Raw genomic sequence first — 25,271 nt, 5'->3', positions numbered from 1 at the left:
CACAGGGACTCCTCTAACTCCTTAATTTAAGTCATACCTGAGGTGGGACCCTGGAGCCGGCGTATGGTAACGTGTCTGGAAGTGTGATGAACAATTGGGAAGCGTGAGCGTCATCGCCGTCCTCCTCAGGATTCAGAGGGTCTGAAGGCATGTTGGTGACTGTGATCTCCAGCACCACCAGTCGTTGATCAGACAGAGAAAACACCTGAACGCCATCATTATCTCTGCACCAAGACAAGAAAAGGTTGGGTCAGCTGGTTGAAAAGCAAACATTTTGCAATAAAGTAAGAAATATATATAAGCACACAATCTTTCTAAACTAAACTTACTGGGTTGTAGTAAAAGTGTATTATCAATGAAAGACATCATCAAACTCAAGTATTAACCAGTGACTGCACTAACTTTGGCAGAGGAGTGAAGAAGTCAGAGTTAAGGTCCGTTGTTCCAAACTGGTAGCTCAGCTTCAGATTGCTCTGACAGATTTTGTCGCTGCCGCATCCCTCTCGCAGGAAGTTCACCTTCAGAGTTTATTCAAAGAAAAGCATCTAGTTCCAGGATTTCAATTAAAAGATCAACTACCCTTACTTTTGCTACAAACCTCAGAATTTAGCGTTTTAGATGGAGAGATATTCAGCACAGGTGGTAGTTTCTGCGCCCTCTTAGCAGAGTTTCTGCGTGGCGGCACAGGCTTGATGTTGTGGGTTATCGCTAATGAAATGGGACGCAGTTTGTCACGAATACTTTCCTGCAGGACAGGAAGCAAAACAGACCAGGAATGTTTAGCCGAATAAACATAGGTGGTAAAAAAGCAGCATAAACTTAGACATGGTTGCAGTTAGTAACTGACGTGCAGCTGGAAGATGGCGGTGGCGCAGTGAGTCTCGCGCTGCCGATGAAGCTCCACTTCTTCTGTTTGGGTGTATTCGGGCTCCAGCGAGCTGCGTCCCAGAAAGCTAACCCGGTGAGGGAGGCCCAGCTTTCTGCGCTCTGTGTCTGCTTCAAAATGCACCACCAGGGCTTGAGGAGAGAAACAAGAAAGGAGTCAAAATAAAAAGTGAAAATAAAACTAAAGCATATCTGCATGTCATTTGAATGTAATTAAATGAAATAAGAGAGGTTTCTAATGTTCGTATAAAATCTCTTGACACATGATACAATTTCTGTTGTGAAGAAGGTACATTAAACAATATAAACGCTGAAGACTTTAGTTTGACTTACTAATGTGTGGTGAGTAATGATGAGGGTGTGCCGTGAACATAAAACAGGCCTTAACCTCAACACTAAAAGGAAGTTGGAGAAAAGCAAAACCCAGTTAGATATTAGCAGACACTGTTTTAAAGCAACAAATCCTTCAGTTTAGGGCTGAGTTGTCTTAGACGGTTTTCACATCATTTGTTCATACCAGACACCATCTCTTTCCTTGCAGTTCTTTTGGTCCAAATCAATATTTTGAGGGTCAATTGATACTTCTCTGACCACATGGATGACCGGACAAGACCTTGAGGACACAGAAACAGCACAATATGATGCATTAAGGGAAACTAAATCATCCGCTTTGACGTTCTTATTGCCTAGTTGTTTGAAGTATTTTCTACATATTGATTACAATTAGGAAACATTAACTAAAGATTATAGACCTATGACTTTCTGTGTAGATGTTTACTGAAAAAAAGTACTTTGTGAAATTTATATTTGCTGGTGTTTTTCTTACCTGAAGAGAACTACTGAGTCATTAAGAGAACCAACAGCCAAATCTGGATAATGGTTCTCATCGATATCCAGCCCCCCTGAAATGGAGTATCCGAAACGGGTCACATCAAAGTCATGGCCATCCAGAACCTGATGTGGTGCAGATTACATTCATTAAAACCCTCACTGCTTACATTTGCTTACATGCAAATGTATTAGGTTTTCTTCTGAAACTGACCTGAGCAGGTTTAGTTTCAATTCCAGCATCGGAGCCTCTGTAGATAAAAACCTTCCCATCTCCATCAAATGGAGCTCCCACAGCAATATCTGAAAATATTAGACAGACTTATTTTTACCTCTTTCGGTTCCCCAAGCACAAGTAATGAGGACCTTTCAACCTGTAACACCAACAGCACATTGCATTTTGGAATTTCAGAAACCCCAGTCTCAAAATCTTACAATTCAAACACAACCTTTTTGTTATGAATACATGAGGTTTCTGATTAAGATTCACGATTGAGCTCTGTGAACAAAAATCAGTGTTGCTCACACCTCCATATCCGTCCTGATCCAGATCTCCGATGCTACTGACTGTCATCCCAAACATGGAGTCGTATGTCCCATTGAGGCGGATCGGTCTGGCCTGATCATCCCAGTGACCAAGCGGGTTTAGATAAACATAAACAGCTCCACCAATCTCTGCTTTGCGGTCAAAAAAGTTGGGAGCTCCAACAATCACATCTGTCCATCTAGAAACAGAAATAGATCACATATTTAAATAATTTTTGAAGGTTTATAGACCACTCTCCTCATCTTTGAACAATTTTGATTTATGTGGTTATATCTCAGAAATCAGACTTTTTTTTATGCTCATTTTGAAGAAGTCTTTTGTATTTTTTGTTATTTATTTCTTTTTCATATTAACAGAACTATTAACCACACAAACTCACATACACAAACCCCACAGGAAACTTCCATTTATATGAACATTTCAGCTGCTTCTCAGCAGGTCTACAGTAGCTAATCTGACCTCTTCCTCAATTTGTCCTTGAGCCAAATCTCATCTGCTGCTGTAGTGGCAATAGCAAATGTATCAGCCACTGGTTTTTTAGTTTTTTTTTTTTTTTTTTTTTCTATAGCAGCCTTTTAGCTTTTCCCCTTTGTCCATTTTCATCAGGAGCATTGAATTTGTTATATTATTCTTGCTTCATTGGATTTTCCCATCATCTTCCAAGAAAATCAACCAAAAGGGACAACAAATATTTTTTTAATGTTTTTTTTTGGTTCAAATATAACTGCCTCGTTCTGGCCAAAAAATGTGCGGCAACCCGTCGTGGGAATTGACAGTAAGCCAGATGAATTCACAATGAATTATGAATTAGCTTTTCCTCACCCATCCATGTTAAGATCTGTGGTGGCCACCGAATATCCAAACGAGGAAGCCAGCTCCTCCCCCCAGAAGATGTGCTGTGGCACCAGTCGGTGCACATTGTCCTTCCTCAGCAGCACCACAGCCCCTGTGTGATTGGCACGTGGTGCGCCGGCCACAAAGGTCAGCTCCTTGAGATTCATTATACCCTTAGCTGAGTCTACAGAAAACCCTGGTGTAAGAGGAGAAAAAGGCATAAGAAGAGGAAAAGGGGGTTGGGGAGTAACGGATTTAGGTTCAGACATTAGTATTGGCTGTGAGGTTTAGTGGCAGCTCTTCAGTATGTGCAATGATCTGCTTGCCTTCTTACTAATGAAATGTGTAGCTTAAGTGACTATTGATTTTATGACAGAGTCATGATGTGTGTAAATGCTGTGGGTTGTGTTTGTGTCTAACGGTAAAAGCGAACGGGCTAAATGTGACAGTAACAGAAAGAGATGTTTGGTTTTGGTCTGATGAGACTGATGACGCTGCAGCTCATGCCTCTGGCGGGGTCAGTGTGTAAATAATGTGAAAGCACATTAACCTGATTTATGATCAAATGCATCTGTTCTGTCTTTATGTGTGCTCTCTGCAACCTGATGTGTGCAGGAATGTGAAAATACGCTTGAATGTTAATCATCTGAACCAAAGCAGTAGCAAGTGTGTTTACTTCATAAAAATATTGTGTTAGTATTTTCTTATCAAGATGTAAAACAAGATACAAATCATTTAGTCTTTTATACAAATACATACATTTTTCAGTGTAAAAAGCAGGCGGAGGGTTCATGTGGAGGGGTTAATCCATGACAACACACAGGACATTCATTAGCTCTAAAAAAAGCTCTAAGTAAACATGCAAAAGAAGACGAGATGGACACAAAACGAGAGCAGCTCCAGGGTGGCAGGTGTGGAATTTAACATTGCAGCTCCTCTGAAACCAATAAATGGAGGCTGGGTGTTACTTTTTCTGCACATGGTGACTTTTAACATGCATGCTAACAGCAAGCTTAAGCAAAACTAAATGTGGAGCAAAGCAGAAAAAAAATGTTTACCACTGTGGTAACTCTTCTGAACTGTATGGGTTTTTTTAAGTTTCACCACAGAATAATAAAATATGTTTAATATTTTGGATTATATATCATAACTTACATAAATCTTACTTTCAATCATATTCCACACAATAATTACACATACTGTTTTGTTTAATCTTCCTTTAATTAATGGTATCTATTGGTAGAAAAAATACAAATGAAGTGATTTGAAATCATTTGGCCTTAAATCATAAACTAAGTCATCTCCATAAAATTGACAATAAATGCAAATGCCCAAAGTGGTAATATTTCAAACCAGGCTAGTATTAAAACTGTATTATAAAACTGCCTTTTAAGCTTTTATACATTCTGGGTCATACATACATGGCATTTAGAATGGATGCCTGACATCATTAAAAAAAAAAAAAAAAAAAACACCAATTTGAAAGGATAATTTGCTCTGTTAATCAGCTGTGACCACATTGTGATGAAATGCATAAATCCTGTGATATTTAAGAGCAATGATTGAAATGTTAGCACGCATGCATAGGACTGTCATGTCATTTGATTGCAGGATCAATGGACGCATATGAGTGATAAACGAGGGTTAAAAGGTCAGGAGGGAATTAGTGTTGTCAAGGAGACAGCGCAACTTTGCGAGGGTATTCGGGCTCAGAGGAATGTGAATAGAGAGATTTATAGTGGATCCACACAGTCAAGAATAATGACTGAAAATGGACAATAAATATAAACTGGTCTTGTTTAGCAGACGCTGGGTCTTTGACAACAGACAGTTTTAATATGCCTGATAGAGACGCCCTTCCAAATGTTGTTTCTGAAGCTTAACGGAAGCCACTGACTCTTTAATGCCTAGAGATTTCATGTAGCGCCACCATAAGATTAATTTATTTTCTTGAAATCTATTAAGATTGGCTAACCAATAAATAAATGCCTTTTGCCCCAAAATTGTTGTAATATTTATGCACATTCTCTTTTTTGATCTACTACAAAAAACGTGTTTTCTTATCTGGTCAGACGTCTTCAAGATCCTGCAAAACATAATAACTTTTGATCAAATAAAACAGCTGATATACCCACTGAACTTTTCAAAATGTTTCCTACTTCACAAATAGAAACTTTTATGAGGTTTTGTTTTATTCATTTTATATGACAGACTACAAAATTGTGCACAAATGTGAAATGGAAGAAAACGTTTCTTTTTTGTATGAGACGTGCACAATGAGATGTTTAAAGCTGAGATAAATTAAGCCTAATCTTGCTTCTTCAAAACTCATCAATTGGATTAATGCTGAGATTAAATTACACCCAATTTGTGTCTACTGATTAGATGACTTCAGACATTGGTTCAATTGATAATATTCTGGTATTAATGATACGGGTCTTAATACAAATGGACAAAAAAAAAAACATATCTTCTTTTTTCATGCACTTCTTTGTTTTGGTCTGTCACATAAATTACAAAACAACTAAATTTAAGTTTTTTTCAGTTTTGTGAAAAATACACTTTGTAAAAACAGCAAAACTATTGTTACACCATCTATGTTAGCGTTTAGTTAGAAACACATCTGCACAACAACACTTCTTGGGTTGTTAGTTAAATTCTAACAGTTTTGTTCAGTAAAACTCCAACAATCAACAGAAAGCCCACCACCAAGATGCTCTGGAAATCTCCACCAAAGCAAACACTGACAAATGGTCTAAAAACACTAATGACATCGGACAAAACAGACAAACACCCTCGTGCTATTAAACACAGAGAGACAACAATCTTCTTGCCTCAAAGACAGGAAGTTGGGAATGCTGACTCAAATTAATCTAAAAAATATTAAATTAAGTCAAATTAAGTTATGAGAGTTCAGAGAAAAAGAAAGCTTTCTCTTATTATGGTACTAAGACTACAGAGTAAAATCTACATCTGAGGACAAATGATGAGGACAAAGACAGAGACAGAACACAAACTACATCAACTAAGAGTCCAACCGGATCCAAACAACACTCCACGCCTACAAACCTAAGTAGCTATTATGAGCTACGTCCTCAAACGGTGTGGAAGGCTCCAGAGTTTTGTACAGCAGTGCATCTTCAACGGCGCTAGCCATGAACAAGAGCCCTATGTGGCCCAAAAACGGGAAAAGAAAGAACAAGTGCGGTAGGGGAGTGATGGGGTGGTGAAATGGTGAGGGAGGAAAAAGAGGAGAAGAGGGAGTGCAGGTGAGACAAGCTGTGATTGACTGATGCTTTGTTTTTGAGGCACAGCAGCACTTTCGTCTGCAGAACCACAGAGTTCATGTTGGAAAGGTGACGTTTTAGGCTCAGACTGCATCCCACCCACAAAAAATGTGACAAATTTTCTCCCTTCCAGCTTCTCAAAGAGGATGGCACATGTAATGAGGGCAGCATCATCGCTCTGAAGCTGGACCATACAATGTTTTCTCTTGTTTCTATAAGAAATCCAGTAATCACATGAATTCAAAAGAATTCATGTCAGGCCACTGTCAGCTGCAGGCGGTTTTAACATGTCCAGCCACTGTGAGAAAGGACTTACAGTGGGTGGACACTGATATTGAGTCATATTTTGGGTTTTATGAGTCACGGGCTCAGCCAGAAATAATCCCTAGGGAATGGGAGTGACACTAAAACAAGTTTACCCTCTTCCAGTCAGGGGCGGTTGAGGTCTTGCTACTGTTCCTGTGTTTAGTCAGGTTACAGTCTGAGCCTGGACGTCAGCCTCCCACGGCCCTCTCTTTCTCTCCTGTGCTCGGGCAGCAGTGAGCATAGAGGGCGAATCCTACCCAGGTAACTGTGGTAGGGCAACGGGATGAGCAGCGCATTGAGCTCATTGTAATCTGCCACCTCATACGGGCCGTCGTCATAGAAACCGAGTTCAAGAACAGTCTGGTTCAGGAGCTCGACTCGCAGTTCGCCTGCGAAGGAAACAGGTGAAGGCACAGCAGGGCAACAAGAACACATTTTCTACAGTGATGATGAAGCAGAAAGGACAACACATTTCAATTTCTGTTTTTTTTTTATTTTCTTGCATGTTTCACTCTAAATTTAAGTTTAAGAATCTACTTTGTTTTAGGACTATACTGTTCAATTACTCTTCTGCCACAGCTTCATTCTTGTGTAATAAATTATGACATGATGCGATATTGATGCAACAATCACTGACTTTTTACTTAAACTTGTACAATTTCACTGACATTTTTGTCATATTTGGGTGATACCAATTAACCTCAACAAAAGTAATTATCTTATGTTATATTATGACCTTATGCTTTGAGCTTGTATTGCTTTGGGGGTGCAAACATTTCCAAATGTTTGCACCCTCTTGAGTCAAGAGGGTTGTTCTTGAGTCAAGCACGGCAAATACACAATGACAGAGAGCTAATTGTTAGCTTTTCTACTATACTTAATAATTGTAAAACCATATTTCAGTGCATAACAGAAAAAAAACACTTATTTTGAACTTCCAATGTATTTTACTTTTTTGTTTAAAGTATCAGTTTAAGCTGGCTGAAGACTACCTTGTATTTTTATGCCAAATATCAGTAAAATAAATTTAAAAAATATAAACATACACTGAAATTTAAACTGTGAACATTTAAAAGGTTAATATTTACATTTTCAGTTCTACCTTATTCATCTTTCTGCAAACAAATGTTTAACGTTTTAGCAAAGAAGGAGCTCCTGACAACATGTTTCTGGATAGAAATTTGATGTTTGTTTTGTAAAGTGAACTGGATTAAATTTGTTGTGAATTTTCAAAACAAAGATAAACTAAGTTGAGTTCAGCTGAATTTTTATGTGAACATGCATAAAGGAGTTGAAATGAGAAAACACTGTGTTATATATTTACCTCTGAGTAAAACTAATCCATTAAGTAATAATTGCATTAGATAAATCAAAGAGCTTAATTTGCTTTAGTATCTGTCACTGTTTGTGTTCAATCAGTAGATTAGCCAATAATCTTGAGCTCTGTCCTGCAGTCAGTAATATTTCCATACATATATATATAATATATTTCCATTGACTGCCTTTCTTTCTTAGATTACAATAAAGATTTTTAACCCACTTCTTGCATTTTCTGAATACTGCAACAATGTTTTCTTAAACTTTGATACGTTTTGTAAAATTTGAAATATATATTAATGCTGCATTGACATGTTACCTTTCCAGTTGTAGGTTCCTGGAGCTCCAAACAGGATAAAGTTTCTGTCTGGAGTGAAACTGACAGACAGGCCCTGCTGACAGAAGCCAAACTGCTCGTGTCCCTGCGATCGACCCTCACAGAACTTCCACTCCCCTCCGTCCAAGTCGTCCCGCCTCGTCAGGTCATCGCTCAGGACGTAACAGCGTCCGATGGGATCCCGAGTTTCCGAAGGTTGCGTGACTCGTTGTCTTAGCTCATACAGGTGAGCACAGGTCTTGTGAGAAACAGAATGACATGTATTCCTTCAGTCTGGCTCATATAAAACACCCTGTTTTTGCCCAATTACAGACACCTTTCTGCATGGATGGATGTTTAGAATAATACTTACCACCACCTTCCCTCCAATTCCTTGACTTTTTACCGAAACTCCCAACCACTGATTGTCTTTGCTTTCTCTGTCAAGACTTACTGTGTAAAAACAGAAAATGAAGCATCAGTGTCAATATTGATGATGATAATGAACAGAGTGCTAAAGCTGCAGGGAGCAACTACATACTGATACTGAAAAAGAATGAGGAAAACATGAGGTACTCTTAAATGATCTAATCATTGCAATATTAAACAATATTATCACAGTCTTTCCCTTTGGAGCTTTGCCCCATTTTTTCTTAATCTAAGGACCTTCTAAAAGACTATGCAAATGAAACAAACATGAAACAACCAGCAATACCAGTGGTATTGCAGGTGGTGTATATTTCCAATATGATCAGTGAAGGAAATAAAAAAATAATAAAACAATAACAGAAATGCCATAATGTATTTAATGCACCCAAAGTCTGCATCTGTTTACTGCAGCTTTGCTTTTTAGACCTTTTTCTGTGGACATGTTGAGTCATCGTGTTTATTGTTTCTGAAGCACTCTAGCTTTCAAGAAACCATCCCAACTCAATAAATGTATTAAAAGCATTAGGACCGTCACATTTGACAATTGTCAATAAAGACATTTTTTCACATGTCACTACAATCTCAAAGTTTTACTTTTCTTGATGTTACAAATGATGGAACACAGAAAACATTTTGTTAAAAATGTTATTATAAAAAACAAACAAACAGCAATTAAGCTGCTTGTAGATCACCTAGTTAATTACTGGTTGAATTTTACAAGCTGAGCATAAACTAACCGTCTTCATCGATATTGACCCTCTCACAGTCGTACTCCTCCGGCGTGATCGGACAACGGAAAAGGGCTCCGGTCCGATTTCCCGTCAGCGGACCCCGCCCTGCTGCCTGTGGCGCTCCCACCAAGATCCTAACAAAAAAAGAAGAATTGTATCATTTTTAATGGCTTTTTCTTCAACAAACAAGGTAATGTACATTCAAAACCACAGATATTTAAGGCTATTTCTATAGCAATCTGGAGCTCAAGTGAAACTGTCAAAATTCAGTGCAGCACATCATATAGTCTTGATTAGTTCTGTGAGTTTTTGGTGCACGTTTTATGTCTATAATTATAGTACAGAAAAGTTTAATTTCTAGTGAGGGTTGGCTGATATTTTGGGGCTAGTGTCCTTGTACTCTGCCATATTAGGAATGGCTGATTCGGGCAAGGACGCTATTTAAAAACCCAGCGTTGAGCTTCATTTCCCTACAACAACATCAGCCACAGCATATACATATACATGGAAGTGATGACAGAAAAAGATGAGAGACAAGGAGCTGAACATGTAGAAAAATCAGATGATCTAAAGTTTTGTCAAGGAATCTTGTTCAATTTTTAAAAAATAGATATTTAAGTATCAAAAATGCTTTTTCTGGTATGCATCAACTTATCAGGAAAGGTGGGTGATGTTCATCAAAATGCATCCTTCAATTTGTTTATACAATCTTTTGAGTGCATTTTTGTTTCAATCATCATACAGTTCCAAAGATTAACTGTATTACTGCAAGTTACAGTACTAAGTGTTTGTCTGATTTGTATAGTTTTAATAGCCAACACATCATTCAACTAAGATTCACCTAAAATGATGATCATTTGTTTGGACCAAACCATTTTCTCATGGTGATTTAGGATGCTTAGATTCTCTGATTTAATTACTTATTTGTGTAATTTATCATCTGACAGTTTTTGAACTTTATCTAAAACAGGTCCTACAGCAGTGGAGATTCATAGACATGAGTATCACCTAAAGTGCAGCTGGGCTCTATGTTGTGCTACTTGACAAAGAATCCTGTTGAGATATAACTGCGCTCATCTCTGTAAAAAATCCTGAATTTGAATAAAAATAACCAGCATCAAGCACATTAGATCTGACATAAGCCTAGCGAGGATGCCACAATTCATCAGTGGTAACTCTGGAGTACTGATATGGTTAATATCATATAAATGCAATGTTTTTTAATTTAAAACCAGGGAGACGATGATAAGATCCAGTTTAACAGTCCAGTAGGCTCTGTTCTACATCTGTGAGTAAAGATGATAGATATCTCTCTTTTCTCATTCATGAGCAGATGCAGGTATAGGGGTGTCATTCCGGGAGGTTGAGTAATCTGCTATACCACCCCTGTACAAAAGGAGAGCTGTTGTTTACTAAACTTTAAAAGGGTTTTAAAGTCACAATGGGTGAATAGTAAAACCACTGGATCATTGGAAAATTAACAATATTCATCATTCTTGAAACGTAAAATATCTCTGTTGAGCAGCACTTTTAAGTATAAAGGACTCGGTCCAATTATGCAGTACACTTTCCAAAAGCTGGTCTATTTAAAGCTAAAGGAAAGCTCATTTCAAACAAATCAAGCAGGTGTCACACAAGAACATTTATAAAGAAGGAATGTAAGCAAACCAAAATGTTGAAGGTAGGCTATACTATTACTGGTACTGAGTTTCTTAGAGTACTAAAATCTGTTCTGCTCTTATTTATAGCAGTAAGGTACATTGGGTTGGAATTTTAGAAGCATTTAATGTAAACAGAGATACTGAAATAAAGTAAAGTGGTTGCAGCTCAGCACACAGACATGTACACCTGTCCTGAAGCCTCAAGGGTGAGTAATACTTTCATCTATTTGCCCTTCTACCAAGTCTGTGCCAACTCATTGTTTAATGCTGACTCAGACCGTCCCATCTTAATCCCCATTACTAAACTCAATTTTCAGTAAATCCACATTTGAGACGGACTGCATGGTGAGTGTGTGATGTGTGTCATCGTCAGGCTATGTTGGTTTTGCTGTAGACTGGCTCTGCAGATATGAGGGTGTTTAAAATTATGGCGACTGCTTAAAGAAATACCCTCATGAGCACAGTGGTGCCACCAGCGTGTGAGTGTGTTGCAAGATGAGGACATAGATTAGATTGAGCAAACTGGGGATCCAGCCTTCAAATCTTTCATTAGAATATTTTACTGGAATCTCTATATAACATAAAGGCATTTTAACCATATTATTTTCACTTTATTCATAATGTGCCTTTGAGTAATGTATGACTACTTGCTTTTCTTATGTACAATATAATCAAGGTTAAGTGAAGTGTGACAAGTGTAGGCTGAGACTTCAGGATGCACCAAAAGCAGCCATCTAAACTCCAACTCCAAAACAGACTGTTAATCTCATCGTTTGAATGTACTGATCAAGGTTTCTGTGTAAGAAAGAAATGTTGCTTTTGTGTTTATTAAAACAATGCTGTTGAAACCAGCACAGCCTTTTGCTTTACTCTCTGGCCTCTGCTTTGACCCCCGCCCCATCTCTACAGTAGTCTACTTTGTTTTCATAGTTGATCGCCACAAAAACAACACCGGCATCCATTATGCCACGTTCATCACACAGATGTGTTCACTAAAGGGAGCATGTGCAGTGACCCCAACACTTTCTCCTGAGCATCCTGACAACCCCTCCCCCAACAAGCCCCTTTTCATCCCCCCCTCCCAACACACATCTTCCTTACACATCTTCACACCAACACTTGATATCACCCACAAACATATATTTAGGAACTATTCAATTTCTACAGACAAGAAGGAGAAAACATTAGGTTACTTGAGTGATTTTAATAAACTGTTACTGAAAACAGAGGTTATGTGTCTTCCAGATTACATTCTCATCTAAAGGCAGATAAAACTCTGAGTTTTCTTCTCAGATCTGTTTTGTCTCATGCTCAAACCTCTAACAGCCCTTTAGCTAACCAAACAGCACTTTCTTCTCTTTGTTACCAAGACATTTTACTGAAGTAACTGGCCATTAACAGCTGAAACATTTAAATCAAAACACACAATAAAGACACTCAAGCATCTGCAAGAAGTTATTTCACATTCTTAGCAGAACTCAAAGTTCTTTTGTTAGTTTATGAAAAATTACTGAGATTTAACTTCAAAAAAGAAAACAGCAAAACAAAGGAAATCTGGATTTCAGCCAAACAATATGTTCATTCTTTAATAACCCAGAGGATCCTTCATTGTAGTGGTTTTATTGTAGGTATTTCTCAGGAAACCCAACCCTTTGTTGGAATGCTGCAGCTGTGAGTTTTAACTCAATAATGAATTCCCTAGAAGCCAAATCAAACCCATCCTCAACACTCCTAAAAGTTAGTTTCTTGATTCTTACTGCTGCTCCCTCTTAATGTGCGCTCAGATCGTTGACCATCTGTCAATCCCACAGTAGTGTGAATCTGCTCCTCTGTAAACACTGTTTCTACGCAATCTCCAAGGGGGCAAGAGGTACTTTAGACCTTCTGTCGTCATCCTGAAAAAAAGACTGTGACCTCTGACCTGGATACACACATTCATCCAGTAGAAAACATTTGCAAGCATTACGATTGTGAGCATACAGGTAACTGTACACATGGCTCCAATATTTATAACATGCACACATGGATTAGCTCATCTGACAAGGGCTGTCAGCATTACCAAAGAAACAAGAAAAATGTGCTGCATTTCAAATCACTGATTATCTTAAAGTAACTTTTGTTGTGCTGCATACAATATGATTTAGTTTCAGGCTAATCAATTCTACAGAAATAGCAACATGATCTGTTACTAAAAAGTAATGATTTAGGAATACAAGTATAATTCTAGGGTATATTTTTCATAAATCATTTGACACAATAAACGATAAAATTCTCTAGAACATTTTTTTTTTTACTTTTGCAGAAACTGACATGTATTTTAAATCATTCGAAAGTTGTTAAATCTAAGACCGTAAGTCCAGTTTTTAAAAGTTGTTCCACTCCTCCTTGGTCTATAGATTAGCTCTCGAAAGTGTTTACATTCATATTGGAAGACCAGGTTTTTCAACATTAACATTGTATAAATTGTCATTCAGAACTTTGTTTTTGAAATGATTTAATGTCGTCACTGTTGCATTTTAAGGAACTGTATATTCCTGAGTTCAGAAAATTAGGAATGTTTTTTCTGATCTGCAAGGTGAGTGCGGGTTCTCCTCTTCTGGAGGTTCTTGTACGCTTTAAGAAGGAGTGTGCTTTTAGGAGGAGCAGCCATGACAATTAATAAAATTAGCTATCTTTATAGCTTCCTCAACCATGTGTTTCCTGTGCATATTAAAATGTAATGGGTTTTTAATCTTGTGATCATATTGTTTATTGTTTTAATTTCTTTTCTGGGTACCAGTGGAAACCAGGCATGGGAGCTACAGCCAAAAACTAATGGGTCTTTTTAATTAACTACATTTAATTAAAAGATATGTCTATTCTATACAATGTACTGTTCAACAATGTAGACTAGAATAAACCCCTCTTTCAGAAAATCCAAATGTTCACACCTAACACCAAGCCTTCGCTTTACATCTTGTGATGGGAAAACGGCAGCTGATAATGGGGTGACCAAACTGTGTATCATCACGTTTGACACCTCAGATCTCTCCCACTCCAGAGAGAGCACATAATGGTTGGCAAAATATAAAAAGTGCAAGCGAGAGCTAGAAACAGCTGCCTGTCTGGATACAAAATCCTCTGGGACATTACGCTTCACTGCCCACGGATGTGACTCAACTTCCTGCCAAAATGATTAGTTTGTGGTTATTCCAAAAGCTGCAACATCTCAATCTAACAAAGGTTTTACACTACTACTGGAAAAGTTGAAAAGGTTGATGAAAATAATGTTTCACCTATAAACATGATTGGTAATAGTGTATGTGATACATATTAATCTTTAACAGCCCCCAAGATCCCCACCTGCTCCACTGATCAATAAACGAAGATCCATTGTCAGGCATAAGATAAAGAGGGCCTCCCTGATGTTGTTCTTTTGTCTCCGTTTCTATCCACTTATCCATGTATTGATTGATTTATGTGTATCTGGTGTCTTAAATTTACTTTTTGTTTTAAGAGTCCTCTCTCTTGGTACAGCATTTATCACTAAACCAAGGATTTATTATCTATCCTGCAAAACCTCTCTGAAGGAAATAAACAGCGTAACTCCAGCACAGTGTTAAAACGGCTATGGAAATTATTTTGACAATAATATAGTTACGAAAGCTTTGCTTCTAATCAGTTTTAGGGTAAGTTTCGTATATGTTATTTACTCTGCGTAACAATTCAAAAACATTCAGTTCAAGTTATTTTTCTTACTTAATGCATGAATGTCTTGATTCAATATTAAATGCCCAACCAGCTGTGGTTCAAGGCACCTTTTAATGCAGGTATCAGTCGCTGACTGAACTAAACTGGTTTTGTGGGTGACTAATGAAATATACTTTGGGTGTTTGTAAATGTCAGGTAATGATGCTGAACTGATACAGTTTATGCTAAAATTTGTCTGCTAAAGGAATAATTCCTTCCATTATTATCATTTTTTATTCATTTGCAGAAAAAAATCTTGACCACTAACTAACTTCCCCTCTTCGGTCCTCAAAGACTGAAAACTTTCAAAGGTGCTTTTGAAGCAAATTATAAAATAAAGTCATTAACTCGACTTGTTTTATTTGTGGATGGTTTTCACATTTTCAGCTGTCTCATAGTGTGTTTTCAGAATTTGCTGAGAGCCTGAGATGTTGGAATGAAAGCATAGTCAATTGTTCAAATTATTTACATATTTACATCACGTTCAAAATGATTACGCAAACAGGATTTAAGTGTCATAAAGGTTAATATTTTTTGTTGTGCTATTAAATTTATAGATGGTATTGTGTGTCAGGTCTCTTTGAATCACTATGATTAATTTCAGAACTGGGTTGATTAGCTTGTCTGATGAGCTCAATTAAAGAAAATCTACTTTAGGAGGATGTTCCACATTGTTAGGCAGGCCACAGGTTTCAAACAATATGGGAAAGAGAAAGGATCTCTCTGCTGATGAAAATCATCAGACAGTGTATGACAAGGTATGAAAACATTAGATATTTAACAAAATCTGAAGCGTTATCATACTGTGAAGAGACTAGTGGCTGATTCAGAACAAAGATGGGTTTGTACAGATAAAGGCATAATGAGGAAGGTTTCTGTTAGACAAATTCATTGGAGTAAGAGAGTAACTGTTAAAATCACCTTACAAAGCAGCAAATAGTTATTTGAAGCTGCTGGTGCCTCTGGAACCTCAAAATGGAGGATCCTTCAGAGGCTTGCGGTACATGAACCTACTATTCGGCCCCCTTAACCAGAGCTCACAGGCAGAAACGGTTGCAGTGGGTCCAGCCATACACAAAGGTTAATTTTCAAACAGACTTGTTCACTGATGACTGCTGTGCAACCCTGGACGGTCCAGATGGACGCAGTAATGGATTGGTGGTGGATGGCCACCACATCCCAACATGACTGTGACGTCAGCAAGGAGGTGGTGGAGTAATTTTTGGGGCTGAAATCATGGAGAGAGATCTGGTCGGCCCCTTCAGAATCCCCGAAGGTGTGAAAATGACTTCAGCAAAGAACATGGACTTTCTGACTGATCCCTTTCTTTCATGGTTCAAAAAGAAGATCCTTACCGTCAGTAGCAAAATCATCTTCATGCATAAAAATGCACCATCTCATGCTGCAAGAAATACCACTGTGTCATTGGCTGCTATGGGCACAAAAGGGGAAAAACTCATGGTTTGATGGTTTGGTCACCATCCTCCTCTGACCTCAACTCTATTGAGAACCTTTAGAGTTTCCTCAAGCAGAAGATCTGAGGGTATCATATCAGAACAGCAGCTCTGGGAAGGTTTTCTGACATCCTGCAAAGAAATTCAAGCAGAAACTATCCAAAAACTCACAAGTTCAATGGATGCAAGAACTGTGCAGGTGATACCAGAGAAGGGGTCTTATGTTAACATGTAACTCGGTCTGTTGAGATGTTTCTGATTGAAATAGCTTTTGATTTAGTACATGTAACAACTTAATGCTGCACATTCAAAGAATGACAGTTTGCAGTTCTTTATAATCCATAAAATGTTTAGAAAATCTGCTGTGCATCGTAATTTGGATCAGTGCATTTTGAGATTTTTATTTTGGAATAAAATACTGTTTTCAGTATTGAAGAGCTTTCTTCAATAAAATTTTACTTATACTGTAGCAGTTCATGACCTGAAAATTATACTGACCATCATTTGCATTGACCATTTAAGAAAATCTGCGAAAATATCACTTGCATAATAATTTGGTACACGGTGTAAAATATTCTCATAAAATGATTGATTGGTTTCAAGGAAGATTGTGATGATCTATTTAATAACTCCAAACATAAAACCTCCACCTCCCTTGTAATTTCCGTTCCTATTGGGCTTTTTCTTGATGTCTTCCTTTTAATCAGATCCCAGTCGAGCTGCCATCGGCTGATTGATTAAACTGCGTCAGTATGAGTTTCAACCCAAATGCCTCCATGCACAAACAAGTATAGACACACTTATTTAATCTGAAGAGAATCCTGCAGTGATTTATTCATCCCTGCCAGCCCTCCTAATGCCTATTTTCATCAGACGCTAGACACCTCCCCCACAGATCGCATGACATTCAGAAGAAAAATACAAGATTCTGTGGAAGCAAAGCTGGAATCAAACATCAACAATCATAATTAACTGAGATAATGCACAAAGAAAACATTTTAATGTAAACTCAGAAGATAAACTGCTTCTGAATAACATAATCAGCTTTGATTCTTTGAACACAGTTCAAATTGTGCATTTTATCTGCCTCTCCAGTTAAGTTGTATGCTTCCCCCTGACTCTGCAGATTGTCCCGGTGCTTTCAGTGAGCATGTGGTCCGCAAAGCAATATTCTTGAAAGCCCTGTTCCAGGCAGCCCTGCTTCCCACTGAGCTTTTGTCCATGCCTAGGCAGCACTGTGGAGGAATGGAAGAATGCTAAATAGACAGAGAGTAAGTGGGAGGCAGAAAGGGCATTAATCGTGTGAGAGAGAATGTAGATGCTTCTTTCTTCCTAATCTCCACTAAATTTAAGCAGCACAGCACTCCACGGGAAGACAGTTGCTGTAAGACCCACTGAGAATAAAAGAGCACAAAAATTATGAATTGAAATAATGGAGGAGTGAAATAAGGGTATGGGTTATTCTGAACTCCTAAACCAGGGATGAAAAGTAGCTTCAGTCATCCTATTCTAATGTAAATTAGCATACTAAAATGCTCTATTGTACTGTGACTGTGTGAGGCAGGTTCACTGAGGCCATTTGTATACATTTATGTGTTTTGTTCAACAGAAAATAAATGACTGGAAATCTTTTTTCATTCATAACCACTGACAATAATTACTGTCAGCCATTGTGATGTTGAAACAAAATTAAAACTCTATCCCTGGGGAAAAGGAAAACCCAGAGAAAACAGAAAATAAGAAAAATATGTGCTTGGTTATGGCTCTAAAATGTTTATTGTACAACATTGGAAAACTGAAACTGCTAAAACAGTTCTTCCTTTTGTTGTTTATAAACTCCGAGTATTGTGTGTATGTATGGAGTGTGTCAGCTTTGGTCCTCCAAAGTATTGTCAGGTAAAAATTGTTCAAAACCGTCAGAAACAGGGAGGTAGAAAAACGTAGAGGATATCTAAGAAAATCTACTTGCTGGCCATTGCACTTCAGAGGTAATGGTCAGGGTGGGGCGATGGTGGGTAATTTCACTTTTCAATCCAATCAGCAAATTTGTTTTGTATCCATGTGAAAAGTGGATTTTCATTTTTTAAAGGAGATCTATAACTCAGAATTCCCATTTTTATGTTTTTGTACTTCCATTTGGGTTTCTAGTGTTTCTCAAAACAGCCCATCTGCTTAAAAGAAAACCCAGCTGTTTTTTGCTGGTTTTTAAATTATGAAGATAAAAGGTCATGAAAATGCCGAAACTCCCTATAAAATTTATTGTAGTTGTACACACTATTCTCTTATAACTTATTTTCTTAGATTATGGTTGTGATCCAAATTTAAAATGAAGCTTCTGTCCCCAAAATATCATCTTTCTAACCAAAATACCTCCACCTATGTGAGAATTAGTCTCCATGAAAAATGCTGAAATGCTTGTGCCATGCAGGATGCAATAACATCACAGAGGGAGAACATTGAGTCAAAACATAATTAGTAATTTTCCCTCCATCTGACCAACTCTCTTCAAAACTTAACATAATACCAGAATGTCACCCTATTATTTTTGCTTGTCATATTCTTGTCATTAGCACACCTGAACAGTTTGTATGGAAGACAGGAGAATTACCACTGAACATTAGTCATAAATAGCCTGTGGAATACCAGCAATGTTTTAAATCAACAGACCCATACAGAGTTTCCTTTCACGGCTCATGTAGTTCCACAATGTCAGATTCACTTGTGAAAGCTCACATATCTGCAGGAAATGAATGATGACCAGATATACCAATGACTGAAGATTCATGAGAGAACAGAAGCGGCTTTCAAACAAATTCATTTTTGCTGCTTATAAACTACTTACATTGGCCAAAGTGGAGATTTGTGATATGCATACAATTCTGTGACTGAAGCAAATTTAACATGAACTGTTCTGTGTTTTCTTTTCTAGGTAAAAGGGAAAGACTTCAGTTTCACTTCTTTTGTTATTATTGAGATGATGTCAGTAGGTACTTTTAGCCCTTTGATTGCAGAGGCTTTCACCTGGCATTACATTTTCCTCTCGTACAAAAATATGGATGTTTCATGCATGTTTAGTTCACTGGCATCTTTACATTGATGTTATTATCTTTTTTAAGTGGCTTCACTTGCCATCTTTAGAAGAAAACTGGGATTCAAGTTTATCCAGTGATATTATTCTTAAGGTTGTTAATGAAGCTTGAGGTTTAATGAGAGGATTAGTTCAACCTCACAAATTTTTGTTTCAGACTTGTTTCAGTCAGTGACACCAAACTCCAGACAACATGTCTACGTCCACATTGGCTGCACGAGACCATCCCGGGAGTGAGACAGAGTGTCCGTGCCAGCAAAAGCACCAAAGCAAGACCACATGTACACATGAACCTCTCTGCAACCAGAGACCTTTCTGCTGTCCCTTTTGAGAGTAAAGCAGCGCAGTCCATTTTAAGCACACTGAATCAACAACCACAGGTTGAAATAAATCAAAATTGAACAATTCTGGTCAAAAACTATTGAAAAGCTGTTCAGTGAAAGAAAACTTGCTGCACATTGAAAAGGGGGATATTAAGATCAGACCAGAGATGTCTGTCAGTGACAGTTACATATCTTTCAACCAGAAACAATAATAGATGACTTACATGGTTTCAGCAAAGCAGAACTGCCAGCGTAACGCCTGTGTTAAAGGTTTATGACGAAAAATAAACTTTTACTCTGAAGATTTATGTTTCACAGAACTGTTTTTGTAAATGACAGACAGTTTTTTTTTTATTTACAGCATATTATAGAAGGATGGATTCTCATATAAGTATTAGTGTATTTATCTAAGTGCAGTTTTCTAAATACAACATTTGTGCATTCACATCTTGCTCAGCAGCAAACATAAACATAAACAACAACAATGCTTCCTAGTGTAATTATCAAATGTCATTTAAACCCTTCTTTACAAGGGCTTACTTGAGCTTTTTTGTTTCATATGTTGCTCTAGAAATCACATTTACTGCAGCAATTTGGAAACAATGTCGGTGAAGGGGAAAAACCTCAGGATCTTCCCTGCCCTCAACCATTAGAGAACTATAAGCAGAAGCTCTCCTCATGTCATTATAAATAGCCAACAAGCACATAACTCAAATACCCTCTCTCCTTATCCTCACTTTGCCATCAACAGCAGAAGCCCCTTCAGACTCTGTATCACAATAACCAAAATAGCAAAAGTTAAAAGGTTTGCAAGTTTACTGCACCAGATAGAGGCTATCTGGGGTTGTTACCTCGAGACGTGTGTCTGGGAAGGCTCTATTTACACTAAATATGAGCTCATTGTGTTACATGGGGTCTTACTTGCCTTGACCTGTGTTCCCATACTCTACAAAGGCCAACTAAGGAGATACACCACAGTCCCTTGAGACAATGAAGACTCATTTCTCACCCACATTCAATCTAATCTTCAGCTCTTACATCATATAAACTCCACTGAAGTGAGGTAGCTCAGCACTTACTCATCACAAGTTGTGTGATCAAGTTATGAGTAACAGAGCATCAAAGCGCCAATATCAGATTCACTATTGAATCAGGTGACATGAAACACACAATGAAGCAGGAACAGGATGGCCACAGGCTGAAGTAACGCTGACAGTCCTGATAGGGAAAAAAATGACTCAACAGCATTTAATTACAGCAAGTTTCAGATTGCTTCAAGCAAAACAATAAGCTTCAGAATGGTATGAAAACAGCATGAACACAAAGTGAGCACTAAAAGAAAGTTTCATGGAAATGTATCATAGCAGGAATTGCTATGTTCATTGCTTGCTAAATGAAAAATGTGTCTCATGAGGTTTCTTTTTATGAAGATGAGATAATAATACATTAACCATGATTTTGTTGTTGTTAATGTTGATTAAATATTTTAGATTTGTCTTTACTGTTTAAAAGAGCAATTGTTTCTGCTTGAGTTCAGGCACATTACCATACAGTTAGGGCCAGAAATATTTGGACAGTAACACAATATTTGTGAGTTGGGCTCTGCATGCCACCGCATTGGATTTGAAATGAAACCTCTACAACAGAATTCAAGTGCAGATTGTAACGTTTAATTTAAAGGGTTGAACAAAAATATCTGATAGAAAATGTAGGAATTGTACACATTTGTTTACAAACACTCCACATTTTAGGAGCTCAAAAGTAATTGGACATATAAACATAACCCAACAAAAAAGTTTTTTCTCAATATTTTGTTGCGAATCCTTTGGAGGCAATCACTGCCTTAAGTCTGGAACCCATGGACATCACCAAATGCTGGGTTTCCTCCTTCTTAATGCTTTGCCAGGCCTTTACAGCCGCAGCCTTCAGGTCTTGCTTGTTAGTGGGTCTTTCCGTCTGAAGTCTGGATTTGAGCAAGTGAAATGCATGCTCAATTGGGTTAAGATCTGGTGATTGACTTGGCCATTGCAGAATATTCCACCTTTTTGCTCTCATGAACTCCTGGGTAGCTTTGGCTGTATGCTTGGGGTCATTATCCATCTGTACTGTGAAGCGCCGTCCAATCAACTTTGCAGCATTTGGCTGAATCTGGGCTGACAGTATATCCCGGTACACTTCAGAATTCATCCGGCTACTCTTGTCTGCTGTTATGTCATCAATAAACACAAGTGACCCAGTGCCATTGAAAGCCATGCATGCCCATGCCATCACGTTGCCTCCACCATGTTTTACAGAGGATGTGGTGTGCCTTGGATCATGTGCTGTTCCCTTTCTTCTCCAAACTTTTTTCTTCCCATCATTCTGGTACAGGTTGATCTTTGTCTCATCTGTCCATAGAATACTTTTCCAGAACTGGGCTGGCTTCTTGAGCTGTTTTTGGGCAAATTTAACTCTGGCCTGTCTATTTTTGAAATTGATGAATGGTTTGCATCTACATGTGAACCCTTTGTATTTGCTTTCATGGAGTCTTCTCTTTACTGTTGACTTAGAGACAGATACACCTACTTCTCTGAGAGTGTTCTGGACCTCAGTTGATGTTGTGAACGGGTCCTTCTTCACCAAAGGAAGTATGCGGTGATAATCCACCACCGTTGTCTTCCGTGGACGCCCAGGCCTTTTTGAGTTCCCAAGCTCACCAGTCAATTCCTTTTTCCTCAGAATGTACCAGACTGTTGATTTTGCTACTCCAAGCATGTCTGCTATCTCTCTGATGGATTTTTTCCTTTTTTTCAGCCTCAGGATGTTCTGCTTCACCTCAATTGAGAGCTCCTTTGACCGCATGTTGTCTGGTCACAGCAACAGCTTCCAAATGCAAAACCACACACCTGGAAACAACCCCAGACCTTTAACTACTTACTTGATTACAGGTTAACGAGGGAAAGGCCTTTTGAGTTACTTGCAGCCTTTAGAGTCCATTGTCCAATTACTTTTGGTCCCTTGAAAAAGAGGAGGCTCTGCATTACAGAGCTATGATTCCTAAACCCTTTCTCCGATTTGGATGTGGAAACTCTCATATTGCAGCTGGGAGTGTGCACTTTCAGCCCATATTATATATAAATTGTATTTCTGAACATATTTTTGTCAACAGCTAAAATAACAAAACCTGTGTCACTGTCCAAATATTTCTGGCCCTAACTGTAAGTAGTGCTGGGAAAAAGTATTTCCACCTCAAAGTAAATACAAAAAAAAACCTTTTCTAATAATGAGAAAACAGCTATCCAAACTGATCCAGCTCTGTGAAGAAAAAAAAATTGCCCCAAATCTAAATGCTGTTGTAAATTATAGCAAGTTGTACATCCTGAAGCAGCAAGTAGAAGCATGTTTGGCTATTGGTTTGATTTCTTGTTCTGTTAGTTTGACATCACACATATTAGGTTGCACACCTTCCAAAACAGTCCACAGACTATTTTCTCAAAAGTATTGTGGATCATCTATGTTCTTTTTTCTGGCCAATGTAACAGGGGTCTTTATGTTCTTTTGGGTCAGCAATGGTTTTTGGCTTGAAACCCTCTAAAAGATGCCATTTCTGCCCATTCTCATTATTGCGGTTGAATCATGAACACTGGGTTCTTTTGGGTAAATCCTCCTGGATAAGTCATCGATCCATTCCAAGAGAAATTTTGGTTAGTTGGTCACTCAGTCCATCACAGAGAAGTACAGGTCAAACACCAAGCACACATGCTCTCTTTCTGAAGATACTACCCTATATGGATGATGACATACTGACTGTAACCACAAAGCCTGCTGCTCTCTAAGGCTGCAGACAGAAAACACATTGTTCTCTTGGCAAAAATATCTTTGAAACAGGAATTTGCCAATTAAATGTCTGGATACTTTTTGATGATGCTGTATTTTTGTGAGCACTTTCATAGCAAAGATCATGTACAGTGTCTGTAAAAAGTACTCATCACATGATTGTGCTACCCTTTTGTACCTTTTACAAGTCAATCTTGAGAAACAAAATTTGGCTTTTTGACAAAAAAATACAAAAAAAACTTTTTAATGTCAAAGTGAGAACTAATTCCTACAAAATATTGACAGAATATTTTATTTTACATGTCAAATAAAAATGTAACATAAAATGAGAGATTGCATAAATATTTACCACCTTTAAAATGACTGACCTAATTAATCAGAGGCCCAGCTAATTGGTGCTAGTAGTACTGGTGCTTGAGAGTGCATCACCTGAGTGCCTCTCAGGTGATGCGAGTGGATTTACTGATTAATCAGTATTCCTGGCTACCATGAAGATAAATAAACACCCCCAAGAAAATCAGAGAAAATGGTTATGAAAAGTCAATAACCATTTCTAATAATGAGAAAACATTATTAGAAATGTTTTCTCAGGCACATTACCATATGTAGTGCTAGGAAAAAATATTTCCCATTTAATATGGATAAAAAAAATGTCTAAAGGATCGACCATCTCCTGGAAGTCAGTTAATACAAAAAGACAAGAAAGGAATATGGCCCATGTGTAAATCTGCCTCGATCAGACGAACTTCCCAAACTGAGTCATCATGCAAGAAGAAACACTGTAAACACAAACTCTTATCAAGCATTTTTGGTCTCGTTTATAGTGCAAATATCTTAGTAGATTTGAAATAATACAAAACTAATGTAAAAGTACCTTTTTACCTTGATATAGAGCAGTACTTCTTCAGCAATATTAAGGACTTATCTAACTAAAACAAGCCTCTACATCAGGGGTGTCCAAAGTCGGTCCTGGAGGGCCAGCATCCTGCGTGGATCCTGGATCAAATGGTGGCTCATTAGGAGGCCTAAGAAACCTGACATGCTGAACAGGTTGTAACTAAAATGTGCAGGATGCCGGCCCTCGAACACCAACTTTGAGCACTCCTGATATAGAGGCTTGTTTAAGTTAAATAATTCCTTAATATTGCTGAAGAAGTACTGGTATCACTGGCAGATTATTTCACTTATAACAAAATATTTTTCCCATGTAATAAGTTAATTTATCTGTCAATTTTTCATCAATATTAAGAAATTATTTACATAAAACTATTCCTTATATCTTGCTGAAAAGTTACTTTTAAGTTAGTTTGTCTTATTCCAAGTGTACTAAGATATTTGTATGAGAAACTAGGCCAAAACTATGTGGTAAAATTGTGTGTTTTGCAGTGAAACTATTGCGAGAGGACACCAACTCATCATGACAAGCAGCCGCAGAGATGGAAGAGACTATGAAGACAACAACTGCTGCCTGGGTCAAAGCTTCAGGAGAGAGTGACAATGAGAAAGACACTGTTGAATAAAACTCATAACAAGTCTTGACTTGACTGTTTGTTAGTCAAACAGTGTGTGGGAGACTCCATAATCAAGTACAGGAAAGTTCTTTAATCTTTCTGGCTTACAAACCTAACATCACTGACAACTTTTCATTTTATCCTCAGATACTTTGTGCTAACCTTTATTTTCTCTGCCTTTTTAAAATTATTTCTCAATCAAAGACATA

General features: G+C 37.9%; 1 protein-coding gene across 3 annotated transcripts in view; it reads right to left on the bottom strand.

The window, feature by feature from the left end:
• The window catches only part of itga7 (integrin, alpha 7), a 34,627-nt gene that overhangs the window by 7,016 nt on the left and 2,340 nt on the right, over nucleotides 1–25,271 (bottom strand). For 2 of the 3 annotated variants that reach the window (XM_055027008.1, XM_055027010.1), the window contains exons 2-15: nucleotides 9,487–9,614; nucleotides 8,694–8,773; nucleotides 8,324–8,579; nucleotides 6,945–7,076; nucleotides 3,083–3,290; nucleotides 2,242–2,438; nucleotides 1,928–2,016; nucleotides 1,712–1,839; nucleotides 1,403–1,498; nucleotides 1,219–1,280; nucleotides 848–1,017; nucleotides 599–745; nucleotides 403–518; nucleotides 38–224 (exon numbers count right to left, since the gene is read on the bottom strand). In XM_055027008.1, the coding sequence (XP_054882983.1) occupies nucleotides 38–224; nucleotides 403–518; nucleotides 599–745; nucleotides 848–1,017; nucleotides 1,219–1,280; nucleotides 1,403–1,498; nucleotides 1,712–1,839; nucleotides 1,928–2,016; nucleotides 2,242–2,438; nucleotides 3,083–3,290; nucleotides 6,945–7,076; nucleotides 8,324–8,579; nucleotides 8,694–8,773; nucleotides 9,487–9,614 (1,996 nt within the window). Of the gene's footprint in view, nucleotides 1–37; nucleotides 225–402; nucleotides 519–598; nucleotides 746–847; nucleotides 1,018–1,218; nucleotides 1,281–1,402; nucleotides 1,499–1,711; nucleotides 1,840–1,927; nucleotides 2,017–2,241; nucleotides 2,439–3,082; nucleotides 3,291–6,163; nucleotides 6,263–6,944; nucleotides 7,077–8,323; nucleotides 8,580–8,693; nucleotides 8,774–9,486; nucleotides 9,615–25,271 lie in introns of all 3 variants that reach the window. The other variant, XM_055027009.1, reaches the window with a different exon arrangement.

The sequence above is a fragment of the Poeciliopsis prolifica genome, unplaced genomic scaffold (genome assembly GCF_027474105.1).
Source record: "Poeciliopsis prolifica strain line A6 unplaced genomic scaffold, Auburn_PproV2 SCAFFOLD003, whole genome shotgun sequence".
In the NCBI taxonomy this organism is placed as follows: domain Eukaryota; kingdom Metazoa; phylum Chordata; class Actinopteri; order Cyprinodontiformes; family Poeciliidae; genus Poeciliopsis; species Poeciliopsis prolifica.
Note: the sequence above shows the minus strand (reverse complement) of the source record. Positions and strands in the feature narration are given on the sequence as shown.